Source organism: Euprymna scolopes, chromosome 36, assembly GCF_053919585.1.
Source record: "Euprymna scolopes isolate OS-2025 chromosome 36, ASM5391958v1, whole genome shotgun sequence".
Taxonomy (NCBI): domain Eukaryota; kingdom Metazoa; phylum Mollusca; class Cephalopoda; order Sepiida; family Sepiolidae; genus Euprymna; species Euprymna scolopes.
The window spans coordinates 17,241,427-17,259,391 of NC_136517.1; the positions used below are offsets into that span (position 1 = coordinate 17,241,427).

The window sequence follows — 17,965 nt, forward strand, 5'->3', positions numbered from 1 at the left end:
ACTGTTATATTACATCATAATATACAATGAATAAATTCAAATTTTTTTTTTTATTAATATTCATCTCTCTTTTCATACAATATAGTTAAATCTAAATAAATACAATAAATTTAGTAATTTTTTTTATTAATATTCATCTCCCTTTTCATAAAATATAGTTAAATCTAAATAAATACAATTAATTAAAAACATTTTTTTTATTAATATTCATCTCTCTTTTCATAAAAGTATAGTTATAGCTACATTAGGCAAAAATATGAAACTGCTGCTGGTGAACACAAACAAAAAACACAGGAATTTTTTTTTTTTTTTTTCAGATGAGGATTGATAATTTGTATTCTTTGTATTATTCAGACCACTGTTCTCATCTTGAGTTTTATTTTTGCACTTCGAACGGTGTATACTCTAACCTTCTTTGGATATATCTGGTGGAATTAAAGAATTTTCTATCAAACTCTGGACAAAATTTCGAACAGAGCCATGTACTTAATCTACAGGAATAGCATGGTCTCATTCTGTCAGCCATGACCAGGTAGAAGTCTTAAGTAATTTGCAATTATATTCTTAGCATTGCTTGCACTGAAGATTAGACCTTCAATCTCTAGAAGAGACTTAGGACTGAATTTTACCAACTACCTTATCTGTTAAGCCATGGGTCCTCGCAGACAATTCGTGCATGAATTTTGGGAAGCTTAAATGGAAAAAAAAGATACCCAAGTTGGACAAATTGTTGTGAAAATAATATTCAAGATAGAGAACAGTAGTTCAATGCAAATAATTCAAAATCAAAAACTGAAATACAAATTCAATAAAAAAAATGTTTTTTTAAAATAAAAATTGTTTACTTACTGTTAAAAATGGATGTCTGGTATTTTGTAAAACCCTATTTTCTGTAAGAGTGTGAGCGATTTCATCCTAAAAATAGAAAAAATACAATTATTTTATTTGAACACTATGTGACGTGTTGACATTGTTTCACCCCCTCCTTTCCATGTGTAATTTGAAAGCCAGTAAACTTTCAACTTGATCTAAATCTCAATGAGTACAAACTGTGGAAGCAACCAAAGATGCTTCCTATGCAAAACAGCGGCGGCAGAGTGGATCATAGTAATCAGACTGTTCAAGAAATTTACTTTGGACTATAAGCAATTTGAAGATCAGGCCATTCTAAAACCAAGGGTTTCGAAGCTGTGCTTGGACAGTAAACTTAGACAGTACCAGATAGTGATGGGATGATTAAAATATTTTCCCGATTCTAATGCAATCACTAATTCTGTTTTAAATTCCAGATTCCAATTATTTATAACCTCTAAATATTTAGCTATATAGAGTTGTTTTAAATTTTTTCTTTTCAGATTACTGTAAAAACCCATGTAAACATAAAATACACTTTTAGAAGATGGTCTATAAAGCTTTACTGATAGATTAAGATCAGTTAATGTTTATTATTTTATCATGAGTGCCATAATGAAAAATTCTGTTGTAAACGAAAGATGAAAAAAATAAAAATCGTTTCTGGCATCAGAAAATAAGCACGGATTTTTCTGATTCAAATTAATCGTCCCAACACCAAACAAAGTCAACATTTTATTTACATTCTGGTTCATTACCTTCATGACAACAGCAAAAGTAGCAAAAATATAACAAAACATTTTACTCCACCTAATATCCTTCCTCACTCTATATTTATATCCCAAAATATATCAACATGTGAGAATGACAAAATAAAGTGCATATCATTGCAGTGTTCAATGCCAGGACACAAGTCCTAATCGTGTTTAATAAATTGTGCTAAAACTTTGAATTCAAAACTAATGTTATTTGTTAAGTGTTGAATACTTCTGTAGAACAAAGTAATAAATCTAGTCGATGAAGAATCAATGCAGTTACAATCTGGAGTGTTGAGTAATTCTGTACAACAAAGATGGCGGCAGTAAATCCAGTCGGTGAAAAATCAATGTAATCCCAATCAAAAGTGGTTCAGTCGTATGAAGATAGAGACTGATAGCGAACTGACAGGAATCCAAAATTCAATATTTTTATAATGTGGTCGAAGGCTTCTCATTGGTTGACTGTCCTAACGCATAGTTATAAATAAGATCATCAATATTCTGGGAGTCATACACTCCATATTAAGCAAAAACATTTTAATATTATTACCATCATTCCTGAAAATAACTTATCACCCCAAATAACTAAAATGACTGAAATTGGCAGATATTTTTTTTTTTTTTTAATGGAAATATTTTTAATTCCTAACTCTCCAAAATAGACTAATATAAAGACAAGACATTGTGATATGAAACAAGACTGAAAAAAATGCGCTCATTATCAATGTCACCGTCCCAAATGACTATGGCCTTAATAGAGCTGAACAGTAAAAGATAACCAAGTATCAAGACTTCAAGAATGATTTAAAAATGACATGGTCTCTGAAAGACATGATACCGGTTGTGATAGGAGTAACTCGTCTAGTGAAAAAGAATCTTAAGTACCTGGAATGAAATACATATTGCAGCCATAAAAGGAACAATATCTATTCTAAAAAAAGCCGTCAAATATAAATCCAAGTCATAAGGCGTCACGAAACAGGCCAGTGAGTGTACTTTGAGTGCAAGCTGGTTAACAAGAATTTCAGCCCCATACACACACCTTAATAAAAAAAAAAAAAAAAAAGGAGGGAGCATGTGCATAGAGAGTTAGTCTACAATCCACGGTTTAGAGCTGAGTTCGACAAAGTCGTGAGAAGATGAAGATTCTCATGGGAGCGACAAGAGGTAGCTTTGTATGGAAGATAAATCGATAGAGAAATTTCCAACCTCCTTCTAAGGACAGGCAGAGAAAAAGGAGCGTGCCATTCAACCATGAAACAAATAAAGTCCTAATTGTCCAGAGAATGAGACTTGCATTGTTATGAACTTTTGTTCCAGGGGAGCTGACACAGTCAAGAGATTTGAAGATATCAAAAGGTACTTCTGCTTTTATTTCATACCCCCCCCCCAGAAGGCAGACACTATACTTCCCTCCCCCCACGCATATGTAACACTGCACGGAGAACCCATTGTTCAAATTTATTTGTAAATACCTTTAAAATATCAATTAAAGGGAGATAATATGTACTAGATTCCCTGATATTTACATTCAAGTTATAATAATCATTTCATCATCTGTTTAGAAGTGCATCAATCGTATTACTATCAAACTTTTTTTAAAATCATTTTTATGCTTGTTTTTAATTAATTAAAAAATAATCTCTGCTCCATTGCTATTTTATGTCAGGTACTCAACTGAGTTTCAATCTTTTTGCCTCCCTATTTCCTATAGAAGAGACATTGCGAGTTTATCTCTACTCTATCATTATTTTAATGGAAGGTGCTCGACTGGGCTTCAATCTAGGGTTCTCCTCCTGCAAAACATTTGCAACAAATACTTATCTAGCTACAACAACTGTCAATAATTTCCCTCATGATCAGTGTCTAAAGCTAAACGAAAATGCTATGAGCAAAGTTACTTTCTCAAAACTGTGTCTGTGAAACACAATACTGAAGGGCTGCTTCCCAGCTGACTGTAACATGATCGTTTTCAAATCTAATGTAAACAAGTTCTTGTTGAGCCGTTCTCTGAAATAATCAAACCCTACTCAAGTTCCACCATTACCGATCAACAAAGTGTCGCCTTACAGTCTACCTGACACTCATTAACCCTATTTCCTACAGGACTGAGTTTCAAGTCTTAGAAATTTTCTAAGACGGTGTCAAGCATTTAAACTCAATATGAACATAAAAAAAAAACATTAACATTAAAACTAAAGGAAGTGGGGGTTAACGAGATGCATTTATGAGACGAGCCATTCATTGAAAATCCAAAACTATTTTTTGTATTCCTTTTCAAACAATAAATTTGTTGTAAATTTTTAACTTGACATAATTCAAAATTTTCATCTATATATTAATACTAGCGAGGGGGAGGGGGAGGGGGGGGGGTACCCGGCGTTGCCCGGGTGTTTGTAGGTGTGTGTATGGAGGGGGATAAGTAATAACCCTGAAACGATGTTAAAAAAATTGGAAAAACCAAAACAAAAAAAAAAACAGCGAAAAAAAAAAAAAAAACGCTGTGTGTAAGGGGGGGGGGGGAGTAAACTAAAGAATAAGCGAAGTAAAAAAAATAAATAAACGTTGCCCGCGTGTCTAAAGATGTAAAAGAAAAAAAAAAAATAGTTTTGGTCGTGAGGCTGGATTGAACCCGGAAGCCTTGACGCGGAGGTAAAACAAACTCCAACCATTTAACCGTCTAGGCCAAGAGTAAGAGGAATTGATTATAGTGTTAAAATAAGGCTTATAAAACGAGTGAAAGAGGTTTGATTGACAGATAGCCACTAAATGAGGTCATCGCGGGAGCGTTACGAGATGACGTAGCAGTATTTTATTTTTTTTGTTTTACTTCATATTAGCGTTTATTAAATTACGTATTTCGTTTCCTGTCTAGACATCTCTCTCTATCTGTCTCTCTCTCTCTCTCTCTCTGTGTTTGCGTTTGCGTATGTGTGTCTCTCTCTCTCTCTCTCACTTCGTCTTCCTTACTCTAAGACTAAAAAAGAAAATGGCGTCTGGCTGTTTTTTTTTTTGTAAAAACTTTGATTGTTAATATTTTTTGTAAGCATATTTTTTTTTTTTCACATTTTTGGCTTGTTATTTTTCATTTAACTATCGTATCTAACTATTTTTAATGTGCTAATAACTTTGGTAACGTTGTCATAGCGTAGAAGTTCATAGTTTAGCTTGTGTGAGGGTTAAATGTTTTTTTACCGATAACAACAATTTTTAAATTCAGACTGCCATTAGAGCTTGCTGACGTCAAGATCACGTGACATGACTCAGCGGGTTTTAAATACAAGTTGACCCAAAATAAATGGCCCTGTGTATACTTTATGTAGAAGAGTTGGCGCCCGTATTTTTGGGGGCAGTTATAAATTGATTTAAAATATGTAATGTTTAACATTAAAATGTTACTTTTTTTTGCCCCCCCCCCTCCCCTGCAGAAAATCGATCAGTTGACGCACTTCTGATGGTCCTTTTTGGCTAATTTTTCGATATTTATCGTCCGGAGGGTGGGGCTTTAATATGATACCAAGTTTGTGAATTTTTGTTCCGTCGGTCAAAAGTTTTTAGCAGACATACAAACATACATACATACATTTTCGCTTTTATATATATATATATATATATATATATATATATATATATATATATATATATATGATAGCGGGTGTTATTTATTTTCTGTGTCACGCTTACATCCGAGTCATTTAATTGTTATGGACTTCCATTTCTTGTAATAAATAATTTTACCAAGAATTCTTCATAAGTTTTGTTTTCGATTATAGCTCATGGCACTTGAGTCACCTTTTTTTTTTTTATATAAATAATTTTAATCAAAAATTCTTCATAAGTTTTGGTTTCGGTTATGGCTGTAAGAACTCAAGTTTATATATATATATATTTTTTTTTTCATAAGTTTTGGTTTGGGTTTCAATTCAAGCTGATGCATCCAATATATATTTTTTTCATTTTTGAAATCACAACTTTATAATATATAAAAATCAATAGAACATTAACTCTGTAATAATATATACAGAATCTGCAATATTTAAGCGTACTTTATGACTGGGCTATGCCGGGTGTCACTGCTAGCTAAGATAAATATTTCTGCAGTTTTAACAAAAGAGCTACAATAATATCAGAGCATCTCCATTTATGCTGAACATCTACAGAATGCCAACATCAATATATTACATATGAATGAGTCCCCTGTGGAATTTCTACTGTTACTGCTAGTATTATTAAATTGTTGAAAATTTGGAATTTCCACATGTCCCGCTAGTTCATATTATTGCTCTATCTCATATATTGAGCTTTATTTATTTGGTTTGTTTTATAAATATTGATACTAATATTTATATGAACTTTAGGTTTACAATGTTATACATATATCTGTAATCTGAAAGTATTTCAACAATTTCATTTAATCTCTCTCATATATATATATGATGAAAATAATGGAAATAGTATTCCGACAAAATAGAGAAAATAAAAAAGGAACAAACCGTATTATGTGTTCACCAACGTTTCGTCTTTATTTCACCCAGAGGAAGTCTCGAAATAAAGACGAAACGTTGGTGAACACATAATACGGTTTGTTCCTTTTTTATTTTCTCTCTATATATATATATATAGTTTTTAAAATATAATTATCCACTGACATGTGTTCCATCGTCTACAACTCATCAGAGTGGCTGAATCTAGTGAGATTCAAAATCGGAATCTCATGAGAAGAAGGCTAAACTCTTACCACTGGACCATCTTGCACGACTGTTTGGATATATTGCGATTTACACAGATGTTATTTTATTTGTTTTTTGTTTTGTATATATATATATATATATATATATATATATATAAATAAAAATAAAACTGATAGAATTTGCCTTTTCTTTGAATAAAAAAGGAAAAGAGTAAAAATAAAAACACCAAAAAAGAACTTACCTTTGCTACAATGACGGCCTTTTTCAATATTTTAATGGCATAAAGGTCACTGGTAGCTTTTTCACGGCACAAGATTACTTTGCCAAACGTACCCTTGCCTAGAACTTTGAGGAACTCAAAATCATCAAGCGACTGAAAAGAAAATAGAAACAATTATATGTTTAAATAGATTTATGTGGGATTTGGCTAAAAATAATTTCTGACAAAAAAAAAAAAAAGATAAAAACATTTAAATGATAATGATTGTTGCTATTTCGAACGATTATCTGTTCTTTATCCAAAAAATTTTTCTTTTGATAAAGATGAAATGAATACAAAACTTATGAAAAACTATAACTAAAAATACCATGTTAACTAAAGAAGCCATCTACATTGAAAAGTTATAGGACTGAAAAAAATTTTAAAAACTACACTTCCATATTTGAAAGAGGGAGAGACGGGTAAGATGAGATCCATGTAAAAGTTGAACTGAGTTCTTGGATAATTTTTTTCTTTTTTTTTTACACGGTGGTTACCACTTATCAAGGCCCGGAAGCCACTCAGGGATAAGGGTTATAATTGATAAACATCTCTAAATCTAAATACTTACACAAACAGATAATAATTTATATATATATATATACATACATACATATATATATATATATATATATATTAGTGATTGTCACTTCTTGACAGAAGACATCTTTCCTTTTCTTTATTGTTTATTATTTATCTATTTTCATGTACTTAAAGTTTTTTTTTGTCATTTTATAATTTGTTTTTATTTAATTATTTATTTTCTTATTTTTTTATTTTATTTTTTATACATTTATACACATGCATGTGAAGTTGTGATAAAGATGCAGTTTCTATCTTCTGTGGGAATCAAGGTGACTCTTCAGCCCAGTCTTGCTCTTACAGTTTATTGCATAGGTCACATACACACACACACGTTTTTAATCAAGATTACATAAGTGTGTTAAAGCTCACTAGTGTGTGTGTGTGTATATATATATATATATATATATATATATATATATATATATATAATACATTTAAGTTATCAAAGAGTAAATCTTTAAAAAATCAAAACTTATCAAGATAAGAAAAGTTTAACACTTAAGATGAGCAAACAATAATATTAAATGAAAAATAAGGAATAAAAATTATACATAACTTTATATCATCAGAACAATAAGGGGAGAAAAAAAAAAAACGTCTTTCGGCCATGGTATTTCAAAGCCCATCAGAAGAGAAGGGCCAGAATTATACAAAATGCAAATATAGGAAAAACTGGCTTAATGATATTAGATATGAAATGAGAATAAAGGAATATGATAAAATGGTAATATATATCTTAATTTTCACTTTATGTTTTCTTTATTGTTCTGATGATATATTAAAGTTACATATAACTTTTATTCCTCATATTTCATTTAACATATATATATATATTTTTTTTTTTTTGCAGGGTACAAAATTTTATTATGGCTATGTAAAGACCAAATTTAAACCTGTTCGAAAACATTATTTTAGGTTGTGAAATTAAAAAATAAAAATGAATGCGTCAGCTGACCGGTTTCGCAGCTCGCTCAACAGAGCTAAAATCGAGCTTAATTACGTTTTAAAAAGAAAAGGGGGGAACAATGAATCGGAGATGAAAAAGTAAGGGGGTAAAAATATATATATATATATATGTATATATAAAAAAAAAATGTAAGCCCTAAGAGATTCTCTTTTTGTTTGCAAAAAGAAGGTCTCACAGTCTTAATGTATATAGTTTCTAGAATTTTGAGATGGTAAAGAGAGTGCAACTTACTAAGGATGGAAAAAAAGTCTGCACTAAAATTCAAAGAGCGAGCTTCGAAACCAGTCAGCTGACGCATTCATTTTTATTTTTAATTTCACAATCTAAAATAAAGAATGTTTTCGAACAGGTTTAAATTTGGTCTATATATATATATATATATATATATATTTTATGGCTATATATATATAGGAGTTGTTCGAAAAAGAGCCTCCTGCTTTTTTTTTACTCAAAAAGTTAAAGAGCTACGAAGGTTGGGGTAGTATCATTAAAACAAGCGACCTTTGTGCTCCGGAATTTATTTTTCTACATAGTCAACACCACACTTTTGCCAGGAATTCAATGACTCATCTGATTTTGATGCACATCCATGACAGGGTTTGCTTTCTTAGAGGCTCACACCATCAATATCTGCAACAGTGATGAAACTTTCAGATTAGGAATGCATAAGTTCAGTCATTATAAAAATGCAATTTGCCATCCACTGATCCACTAGAGTGAAATAAAAAATAGGAGGCATTATCTTTGGAATGCCTCGTTCGTGTGTGTGTGTGTGTGTGTGTGTGTGTGTGTGTGTGTGTGTGTGTGTGTGTGTGCAGAAAAAACAATTAAATCCTCTCATAGTGACAGTTTATATTTTGTCTATTTTGAAAAGATTTTATCAGGAAAAATAGTAATCTGCATATGATGGTAAAAACTGATACAAGACATGAGGTGAGAGGGGTGGGTGGGGTCTACCCATGTCAGTTTTTTTTTTTTTGTCATCAAACATACATGATACCGGAATCAGAATATTTTAATCTGAACAGATTAAATTCAAAATCGCTGACTTTGCACACAAGGCATCATATTTATATTAAACAAAATTGATGAAAATAAATACATTAAAATATTTGAGTTATATTTGCACAAAAATGTGATGACAGAAGCCGTTTTTGTTTATAGGCAGAGATCGAAATTTTAGAGAGGTCAGAACATATTAGTGACACTCTCTTATCAAATTCATTATGCAGCAGAGATCAGTTGGACAACCTCACAACAACCACATCTACATTGACCAACTTGTAGAAGACACTGTATGCATTCTTTCTGACAAGGTTTGACAGAAATGGTTGGAAGGAACAAGTCAGGTGCATCAGAGAAGAATTCTTGCACAGATTGATTGACATTGCGTTAATTGTAACTATTTGACCCAACACAAACTGTTTTTAACCATAATTTCCTATAAAATCAAAAACGAAAAAAATTGAAGCCCTTTAAACAACTAGTTGTGTATTGTCTTAGCCAGGCAGCAAACTTAATATATATTTGACTAGAATAGGATTGGTATCAAAAGTTCCAAATAAACTAAAATCCATTTTAATTATTGATTGACAGAGTTCCTATTTACAATGCCTCCCCATGGGACAGAGTTAGACACCAGGGTAATTTTTTAATGTGGAGAAAAGGAACAAAAATAAAAATTGTCTCAGTCGTGAATGATGTCTCTTCCACTGACAAAGAACAAGAAATTCAAATGCAGCATCTGAAGAACAGATACTACACTTATGTCCCTTTCTATAAACTGAACAAAATTAACAAAAGCAACAAAGAAATGTGGGTAAACAAAGTTTTCAGAACTATTATATAAATCACCAGTTCTTGCATTTGTTTTCTGAATGACTCATGGACAAACTTCATAACTAGCTTAGTATATTGGACCAAAGTTTGCAGTGATTCTTAAAATTTGAAGTATTACACTATGTAAAATTTTTAAAAAATTAAAATACATGTAAAAAAATAAAAATAAAATAAACACCCTTTAAAATAGTCCAATTTTTGTAAAATCTTTGTGCATCTTAATAACAAATAGTTGAAATAATTTTTTTTCTTTCTGTTACCATTACATATAGTATTATGAATGTCAGCCATCTTGCACAGTCTTGTATTTGATTACAGCAGCACAAAGCAAACATTGTTATTATATGTTATATATTTTTGGTGTTTTCTGCCACAAAACATCAAAATAGTCACAGACATCCATAAACAGTATAATGTAAGAAATAAACTTTTCAAATACAATAAAAAGGACAAGTTTATTCGAATACATGAAAATTTTAAGAGTTTATATAATAGAGCAGCTGATTTTTTAAATATGCCAAAAAGATAAAGTGTGTTTCTTTCATGGCTGTGTGATTTTAAAGCACCATACACAAAAAAAACATACATAAGACTATGAGATTTGATACAAGGAGCATGATTTGGATTAAATTAAAACAAGTTTTTATTGTCATGGTTTCATACATATTCATATTTTTTTTTTTATCCTTCTTGAATTTAAGACAAAGATTATACTATGTGAACAATCTTTAGAATTTGGAGGGAGTTAATAAACCGATTTAATCTTTTCTAACTTTTTTTTTTTAAAACTTGAAGTAAAAAAATATAAAAAATAAAGGAGGGTATAATTCTGGTGTAAGTCAGTGGACATGGTCAAATTATCAGCCCATGAAAACTGTTTATAGCAGGTAGAGAAGATACGGGGATTAACATGTTCCCAATTGTTAGATTAATAGATTTTTAATCTAAATATTAGACTTATTTTGGGACCAATTAAAGGTAAAAAAGGTTAAAACTCTACAAGAACTTTAAAAAAAAAAAAAAAAAAAAAAAGGATTCAGCTTTTTTATATTAAAATTCATAAAATTACTTTGATAACAAACAAAAACCAAAAAACTAAACTTAATACACACGAATTTGGTAGCAGATATATACACTGGATTAAAATATTTAGTAGAAATTAAACATTATTTTTAGTCTTAAATTTTTAATTAAATAAAATTTTTAATAAATATTGTTTATTTAGTGATAAACTTGAATTATTTAAAGAATTGTAAGCATTCATTCAATTCTATAATCTCGTCGACCAGAGGCTGGTACTATATTATTCAAAATAATAATTTTTTAATTTGTCATTTCACATTTATCTTACCTTTAAAAAAAATTTTTTTTTTTTAAATCAGAGTTATCACCCTTCATAGGGCCTTAAAAAGACTAGAAAGTATAGAAGAGACCCAAGTAACATGACGACATCGCCGGACATTGAATATCATCTGTAAATAATTTAATATTTCTGCCGCAAATAAATTGTGTTTGTCTACTTTTATTATCCAATAATCCTGACATGACAATTTCTCCAAACACAACATCAACCATAACGAAAAGTTGTCTTTTTTGTATTTTTTTATAGAATTTGACTGTACCCCCACGAGATGGATCATCTAATTCAAGCATCGTCTTTTATTGCTCAACAAGCCACATAAAAAAAAAAAAGATGAAAATTTTGTAGAAATAACTCATTTTCTAAATCTATGTTGTTTATATGACCAAAGTGACTATTATTACATCAAATTTGCACACGTAAATACATTGAACTTGTTATAAAGTTAATATTTTTAAAAAATTAAGTTTTATCTAATTGTGCAGCTCATTAGTTGAGCAAAGACAACGCTTCCCAGGGGCTCAAATTTGAATCCTGTACAGTCGTTCTTCCCTTTATGGTTTTTTTTAGTTTATTCCTAGCCCTGTGAAAAAAATTTACCAATGATTTAATGGTATAACTTATGCAAACACAACTGTCAACAACAAAAAAAAAAAAAAAACAGTGTAACACATAATATACTGTTAGAAATCAAAATATATATATATATATATATATATATATATATATATTTGGTAATTATAAAATTTGCAACATAATTAAAATTTTAAATATCATTTCCAAGTTCTGAAATCAATACTTACTATTTATATTTCAATGTGCAGGTTTAAAAAAAATGATCACTTTTACATCTATCTCTTTCTCTCTCTATATATAGACTTGTTTGTAATATACTGGTAAAGTTTGCAGTAGTATTATATGTGTGTGTGTGTTTGGAGGATTAATTGCAATCAGAAATTTTGGCTCACCCTATATATATATATATATAGGGGGGGGTGAGCCAAAAGTAGGTGGACAGGTTAGGGTTATAATAAAGAATTGCATTAATATAACTGATACATAAACCTATTCAAAATGCTGTCCACCTACTTTTGGCACATATATCTGCAATGCAATCTTAATTTTCCTCAATGTGACCCTTTATTTATCTAATTTGCTTACTAGCATGTAAATATGCCCAACAAACAGCAAAATCCCACCCCTACACAGAGATCTCCAAATGTCAGAATGCCTTCTACTCTAAAAGTTTTTTCCCCTCAGAACTGCTAGACTTTGGAATTCCCTTCCAGGTTCCTGCTTCTGCAACTGTATTACCATGCAAAAAATCAAGTGTAATGTAAACAGGCATCTTGCTGCTCAACTCCCAACATAGTATCCCTGCAACTTATGTCCCTGATAGTAGCCTCCTATATCAAAGTGACACTATGCCTTGTTTGGGGTGAAAATTCAATTTAAAAAAAAAAAAAAAAAAAAAAAAAAAAGCATTGATATGGTTCTTACACAAATTTTTCTAAATTGAACTTCCCTATAAGCTATAAACTTTATAATTTGTTTATATTTATTCATTTATTTTTATTTCAGACTATTATTCTCATCTTTATTAGTTGTTGCTTTCATCTTTATTGGTTGTTGTTTCGAAGTTCCTATCCGTCGCGGTTACCACGTGATGAAGGCCAGAGGAATAGTTGGCTGAAACGTCATGAAAAACAACAACCAATAAAGATGAAAACAACAACTAATAAAGATGAGAATAATAGTCCGAAATAAAAATAAACTAATATATATAATGCTCATCTCAAAAATGAATTCCAATTAAGGAATAATATATATTCATAATTTGTATAAAAGTTGATTATTTTCACTTTAGTCTTGATCCTATTTCTTAATTCAGCACCTCTTGGCAGACAATGCACTTCTTTTTAGCCCCTTTTCTTTCAAATGTTACCCTGCACGTCGAAATTACAAATTCCTTTCTCACACCATCACAATAATAATCGCATATTATGATATTCGAAAACAAGGCAACATCAAAGGAAGGTCACTCTACTATTCTTGTTCACGGTTGCCAGATTAGCATTTCATAAATTTGTTTTTCTTTTCTTTTTTTTTTCTTTTTTTAAACAGCTTGGCTTTCAAAAATTATATTTTCCCTTTTTTCAAAACGTAATGTACGAACTAAAAAAGGAACAAGGAGAATATTGCTAAAAAAAAAAAACACATAAATAAGCAGCAAGAGAAGAAAATCCGTTTGAAAAAAACATATCGCTGCAGTAAAAATTAAAAAAGGAAAGCATCGACTTTCAGACTTAAAAATCTATACTATATATCCTGTGGATCTTTCTGCCCAAAACGCGGCCCTATATGAAGATTGAACACAACTTCTTAGAAGTAAAATGTTACGAGAAATCCAATATTGGAATCCATTTTGTATTAAGGGATTTAACAATAATAGCGTTAATGTTAGACATCCGTAAACAACTTAAGACAAGTTATAACAAAGCCCTATAATAAGAGCACAACTGGCTAACATTTTAAAGCTATATAACGATGGTATTTAGTCAATCTGAGCACTTCATTTAAAGGTATATAACGATGGTATTTAGTCCATCTGAGCACTTCATTTAAAGGTATATAACGATGGTATTTAGTCCATCTGAGCACTTCATTTAAAGGTATATAACGATGGTATTTAGTCCATCTGAGCACTTCATTTAAAGGTATATAACGATGGTATTTAGTCCATCTGAGCACTTCATTTTTGTGACTTTTGCAATAAAATATGCAACAAGTATAACGGAGGATTTTCAGAATAATGGTTTTTAATTTTGGCATTTTTTAACAGTTTAAAACACTTTTATAAAGGATATGTTTTATTTTTATCGTTGAGGACCATTTTCATTGTTGGACCAACAGTATTTCGGCTAGAATAATATGAAAAAAAAAATAAACAGTCACATAAAAAAAATATAACGTCAGTAATATAATAATATATAATAATATAATGTATAATAATGTAATAGTAATATAATAATATATAATAATATAATATATAATAATGTAATAGTAATATAATAATATATAATAATATAATGTATAATAATGTAATATATAATAATGTAATAATAATAATATAATAATAACGTCAGTAATATTGCCCCTGAATTTATTGTGAATCATTTTCAAAGCAAATCTTGATCTCACAAATATTTTCGTCCAACATTGCAAATTTTTTTAACAAATCTCAAATAAAATATTTTTGTTTCAAGGAAAAAAAAAAAAGACTCAAAATTCACTTACAAAAATTATACATACATACATTCATATATATCTTAGACTTAGCATGACGGTTCTTTGCAAAGATGAAAGATGGACGCTAATGTCTAGCTTACTTACCGTAGATGTATTTTCACACTACGACAAAATTCTATTCATGTGTTGAAGTAAATACTGAAAATCTATACACAATACGATATAACACCTAATAATATACAGGTCATTCCAAAAGTAAAGCCTCCTAATTTTAACTAAAAAACAAAAACATTAAAACAATCAACCTTTTGTGCCCCAGAATTTTTTACATAGTTACCACTCTTCATTATATTTTTGCCAACATCTTTTGATAATTTGATCATAAAAGTCTAAAGCTCACTTTGTTACTCAAATCTTTGTCACTGCTCTGAGATCGACGAACCCACCTAACTATGCTGACATTAACTGCATCGGCTTTGTAAATGTTCAACAGATGTTGGTGAATGTTGATCAGTTCCAATTTTTTTATGCATGGAGAAATTCAATAACATATCTCTGCTTCTGATGCACGTCCATGACAGGAGTGGCTTTCTTAGAGTCTTACACTGTCAATACCTGCAACAGAGAGATAAAAGTTTAAGGTCATCAACGCATAAGTTTAGTCATCATAATGTGATTTGCAATCTCCTCTGATCCATTCAGGTGGAATAAAAAATAGGAAACATTTCTTTTGGAACAGTCCTCACATAATTTTATTTCTTAAGGAGTCAAAGATTATCAAAGCTAAAAAGAAAAAGTCACTCCAAAGATGGGATAGATTCATAGATGATAATGATAAATATGATGAGCAGATTACAAATTTTCAAATACCACCTGTTAAGAAAACAGCAATTCTTTCTCCTTCATAAGAAGCATCGCTCATGGAATGTGAGGACTAATGGACAAAAGGAGAGGTTGGCTGGTAACAAAAGTTATTTAATTCATTACTATTTAAATTAATGCAGTTAAATACAAAGTGGAACGCTAAAATTGTCGTCCTAGAAAAGATGACCGGTTTTCTTTTTTGGTCGCAGACCATCTACTAGTTAGCCAGTTGTGTATAAATTCCAAGAGCCTTCTATCATATCTGGAAGTGACAATGTTCAACGTGCAAGATCAAAGATGAGCTGCTATACAATTTATGTTCTCTACCGATTCAAGTTATGACAACAGGACCATTGCCAGTACCCTCAAAATGCAGATCCGGATGGTTCAACGATTGAGAGTACAGCTCAATAAAGTTTCCGACCACAGTTATGGTTTTTGGTGTGGTTTCAAGTGATGCCACCTTACATCTTCGAAGTCAGCTTGAAAGTGAACACCAAAGTGTACCTGAATGTGCTGAAGAGTGCAGTGATCTCCTGGCGCAATCAGGTGGCCACTGGCAGACCCTAGGGGTGGGGCAGTACTTGACACCGGCCCACAAATTTAAAAACCTTGGCTTTAGAAGAAGCACTATGACATTGTACCATACGTCTTACTAGCCCCCCCCCCACTTCCTCCCCCAACCTGAACTAGCTGGACTACTTTGTTTGGTCAGACGTCAAGAACATCACCAACTTGACCTCCCACAACATCAAAAACAGCCTGATCATCGCTATCCGACGAGTATTCGCTGAGCTCCCACCAGCGCTTGTGGAAAAGGCATGCTCTCAGTTCTGGACCCATATCGAGGCGGTGACTGAGGCTGATACACTGAATAGATGTCAGCTCTACTACATAATCAAGTTACCTGAATTGATTTTTCAATAAAAGTTTTAAAATAAAGCTGTAGTGCTGTTTTCTTTAGGGCGATAAATGTATTGTTCCACCCTGTACAATGAGCATCATTATTTAGCACTATCTTCATTTTAAATAAGATCCCAAATTTTCTTTTATAAACATACAGACACAAAATCTCAATTATAGTAAAGATATTTACTTGTGTGATACAAACTTGTTTATGCAAAATGTAAGAGTAATTAAATGAGTTTTCAGAATTAGTTCTGAATTTCTTTTTAGATGAGGATTGATTATTCAAGTCAGATTCTTTTGATTACTGTTTTCATCTTGAATGTTATTGTCAAAACGTTTCGGTCGATGTAACCCCCAATCTTTTTCAGGTGTATCTTGTCAAACTTGGGAAATCTCACAGAATTTCCACAAGGATCCGTAGTGCAGTGGATAGAGTATTTGGTAAAATTCAGCTGTAAAAGTTACACTCTCTGGAGGTGGATGGTTCAATCCTCCGTGTGAGCAAGACGCAGAATACAAGTGCAACTTCTACCCAGTAATGGCTAATGAATACAACTCCTGTAGATTAAATAAAGGGTTTCATTCAAAATTATGAGCAGATTCAAGAGTTCAACACATGAAGAAGGCCGAAGGTTACATCAATTGAAACGTACAAATAACACTCAAGATGGAGAACAGTAGTTTGAAGAATCCAAATATTCAAAATTATGCCTGAATATCAATAAGCATTTTTTTTTTTTTTTTTTACAAAGGCATCACCACTTATTAAAGTCAAGAGGCCACTCGAGGATGTGTGTGGTCTCCTTCTGTCCAAAAAGACAGTAGACGCCTTCGGAAACAGTGTCTGTGCAATATAAAGTTTATATTGATAATAGGGATTTACAGTTGGTGGGTTTTATTTGGTCTCTAAACATATGAAAGTAGAAATGTATAAAACAAACAAAAAAAGAAGTTTCCAGAGTTAAGACAGGAGGAGTTACTTCCTTTATAAACAAAAATGGTTTGCAACGAAAACTCAAAGATTTTGTTTTCATTCAATCTTTTAAAATAAACATAAAAATCAAAACATTGCATAATTATTACTTTGATTTTTTTCTTGGATTTGGTACTTTAGAATTAATGAATATTGCACAACTCGATCGTCCAGGCATACGTGATAGAAAATTGCCCAACTTTAATGAAATTATTTTGCTAACTTCTGTTATGGCTATTTAGGGTACTTAGAACTTGTATTATATTCCTGTAAAAATGTACTCACTTTAATTTTTCTGGACAATAATGGTTATTAATTTTAACATCTGCAAATATGATTCTTCAATTACATTTGTGTCTTCTGTATTTAAAGCTGTTCCATTTTGGGGTGAAAATGTAATAAAAACTCAAATGATTTTGTCATTCGAAGTGTGAGCACATTTTTTTGAGACTTCCCCTATTTGTCTCTTGGGGTGGGGGAGTAGTTATCCATTAGAATAAGCTCTGCATTGAGTTTGTTTATTTTGATAAGATTCATACAACTTTTTCTTTTTTTTTGGGGGGGGGGGATCTGTCTCGTCCAATAGGTTGCATACAGTCAATAGGGATATTTGTCTTTTGCAATGAGTTGCCTATGGTTGTTCTTTGAGGAGGGATGGG

General features: G+C 31.1%; 1 protein-coding gene across 4 annotated transcripts in view; it reads right to left on the bottom strand.

Annotated features, from left to right (window-relative positions):
• Positions 1-17,965, bottom strand: part of LOC145260361 (RAC-gamma serine/threonine-protein kinase-like) — a 192,887-nt gene that overhangs the window by 12,626 nt on the left and 162,296 nt on the right. For all 4 annotated transcript variants that reach the window (XM_080118297.1, XM_080118296.1, XM_080118295.1 and 1 more), the window contains 2 exons: positions 6,543-6,674; positions 850-915 (listed from right to left, as the gene is read on the bottom strand). In XM_080118297.1, the coding sequence (XP_079974423.1) occupies positions 850-915; positions 6,543-6,674 (198 nt within the window). The remainder of the gene's footprint in view (positions 1-849; positions 916-6,542; positions 6,675-17,965) is intronic.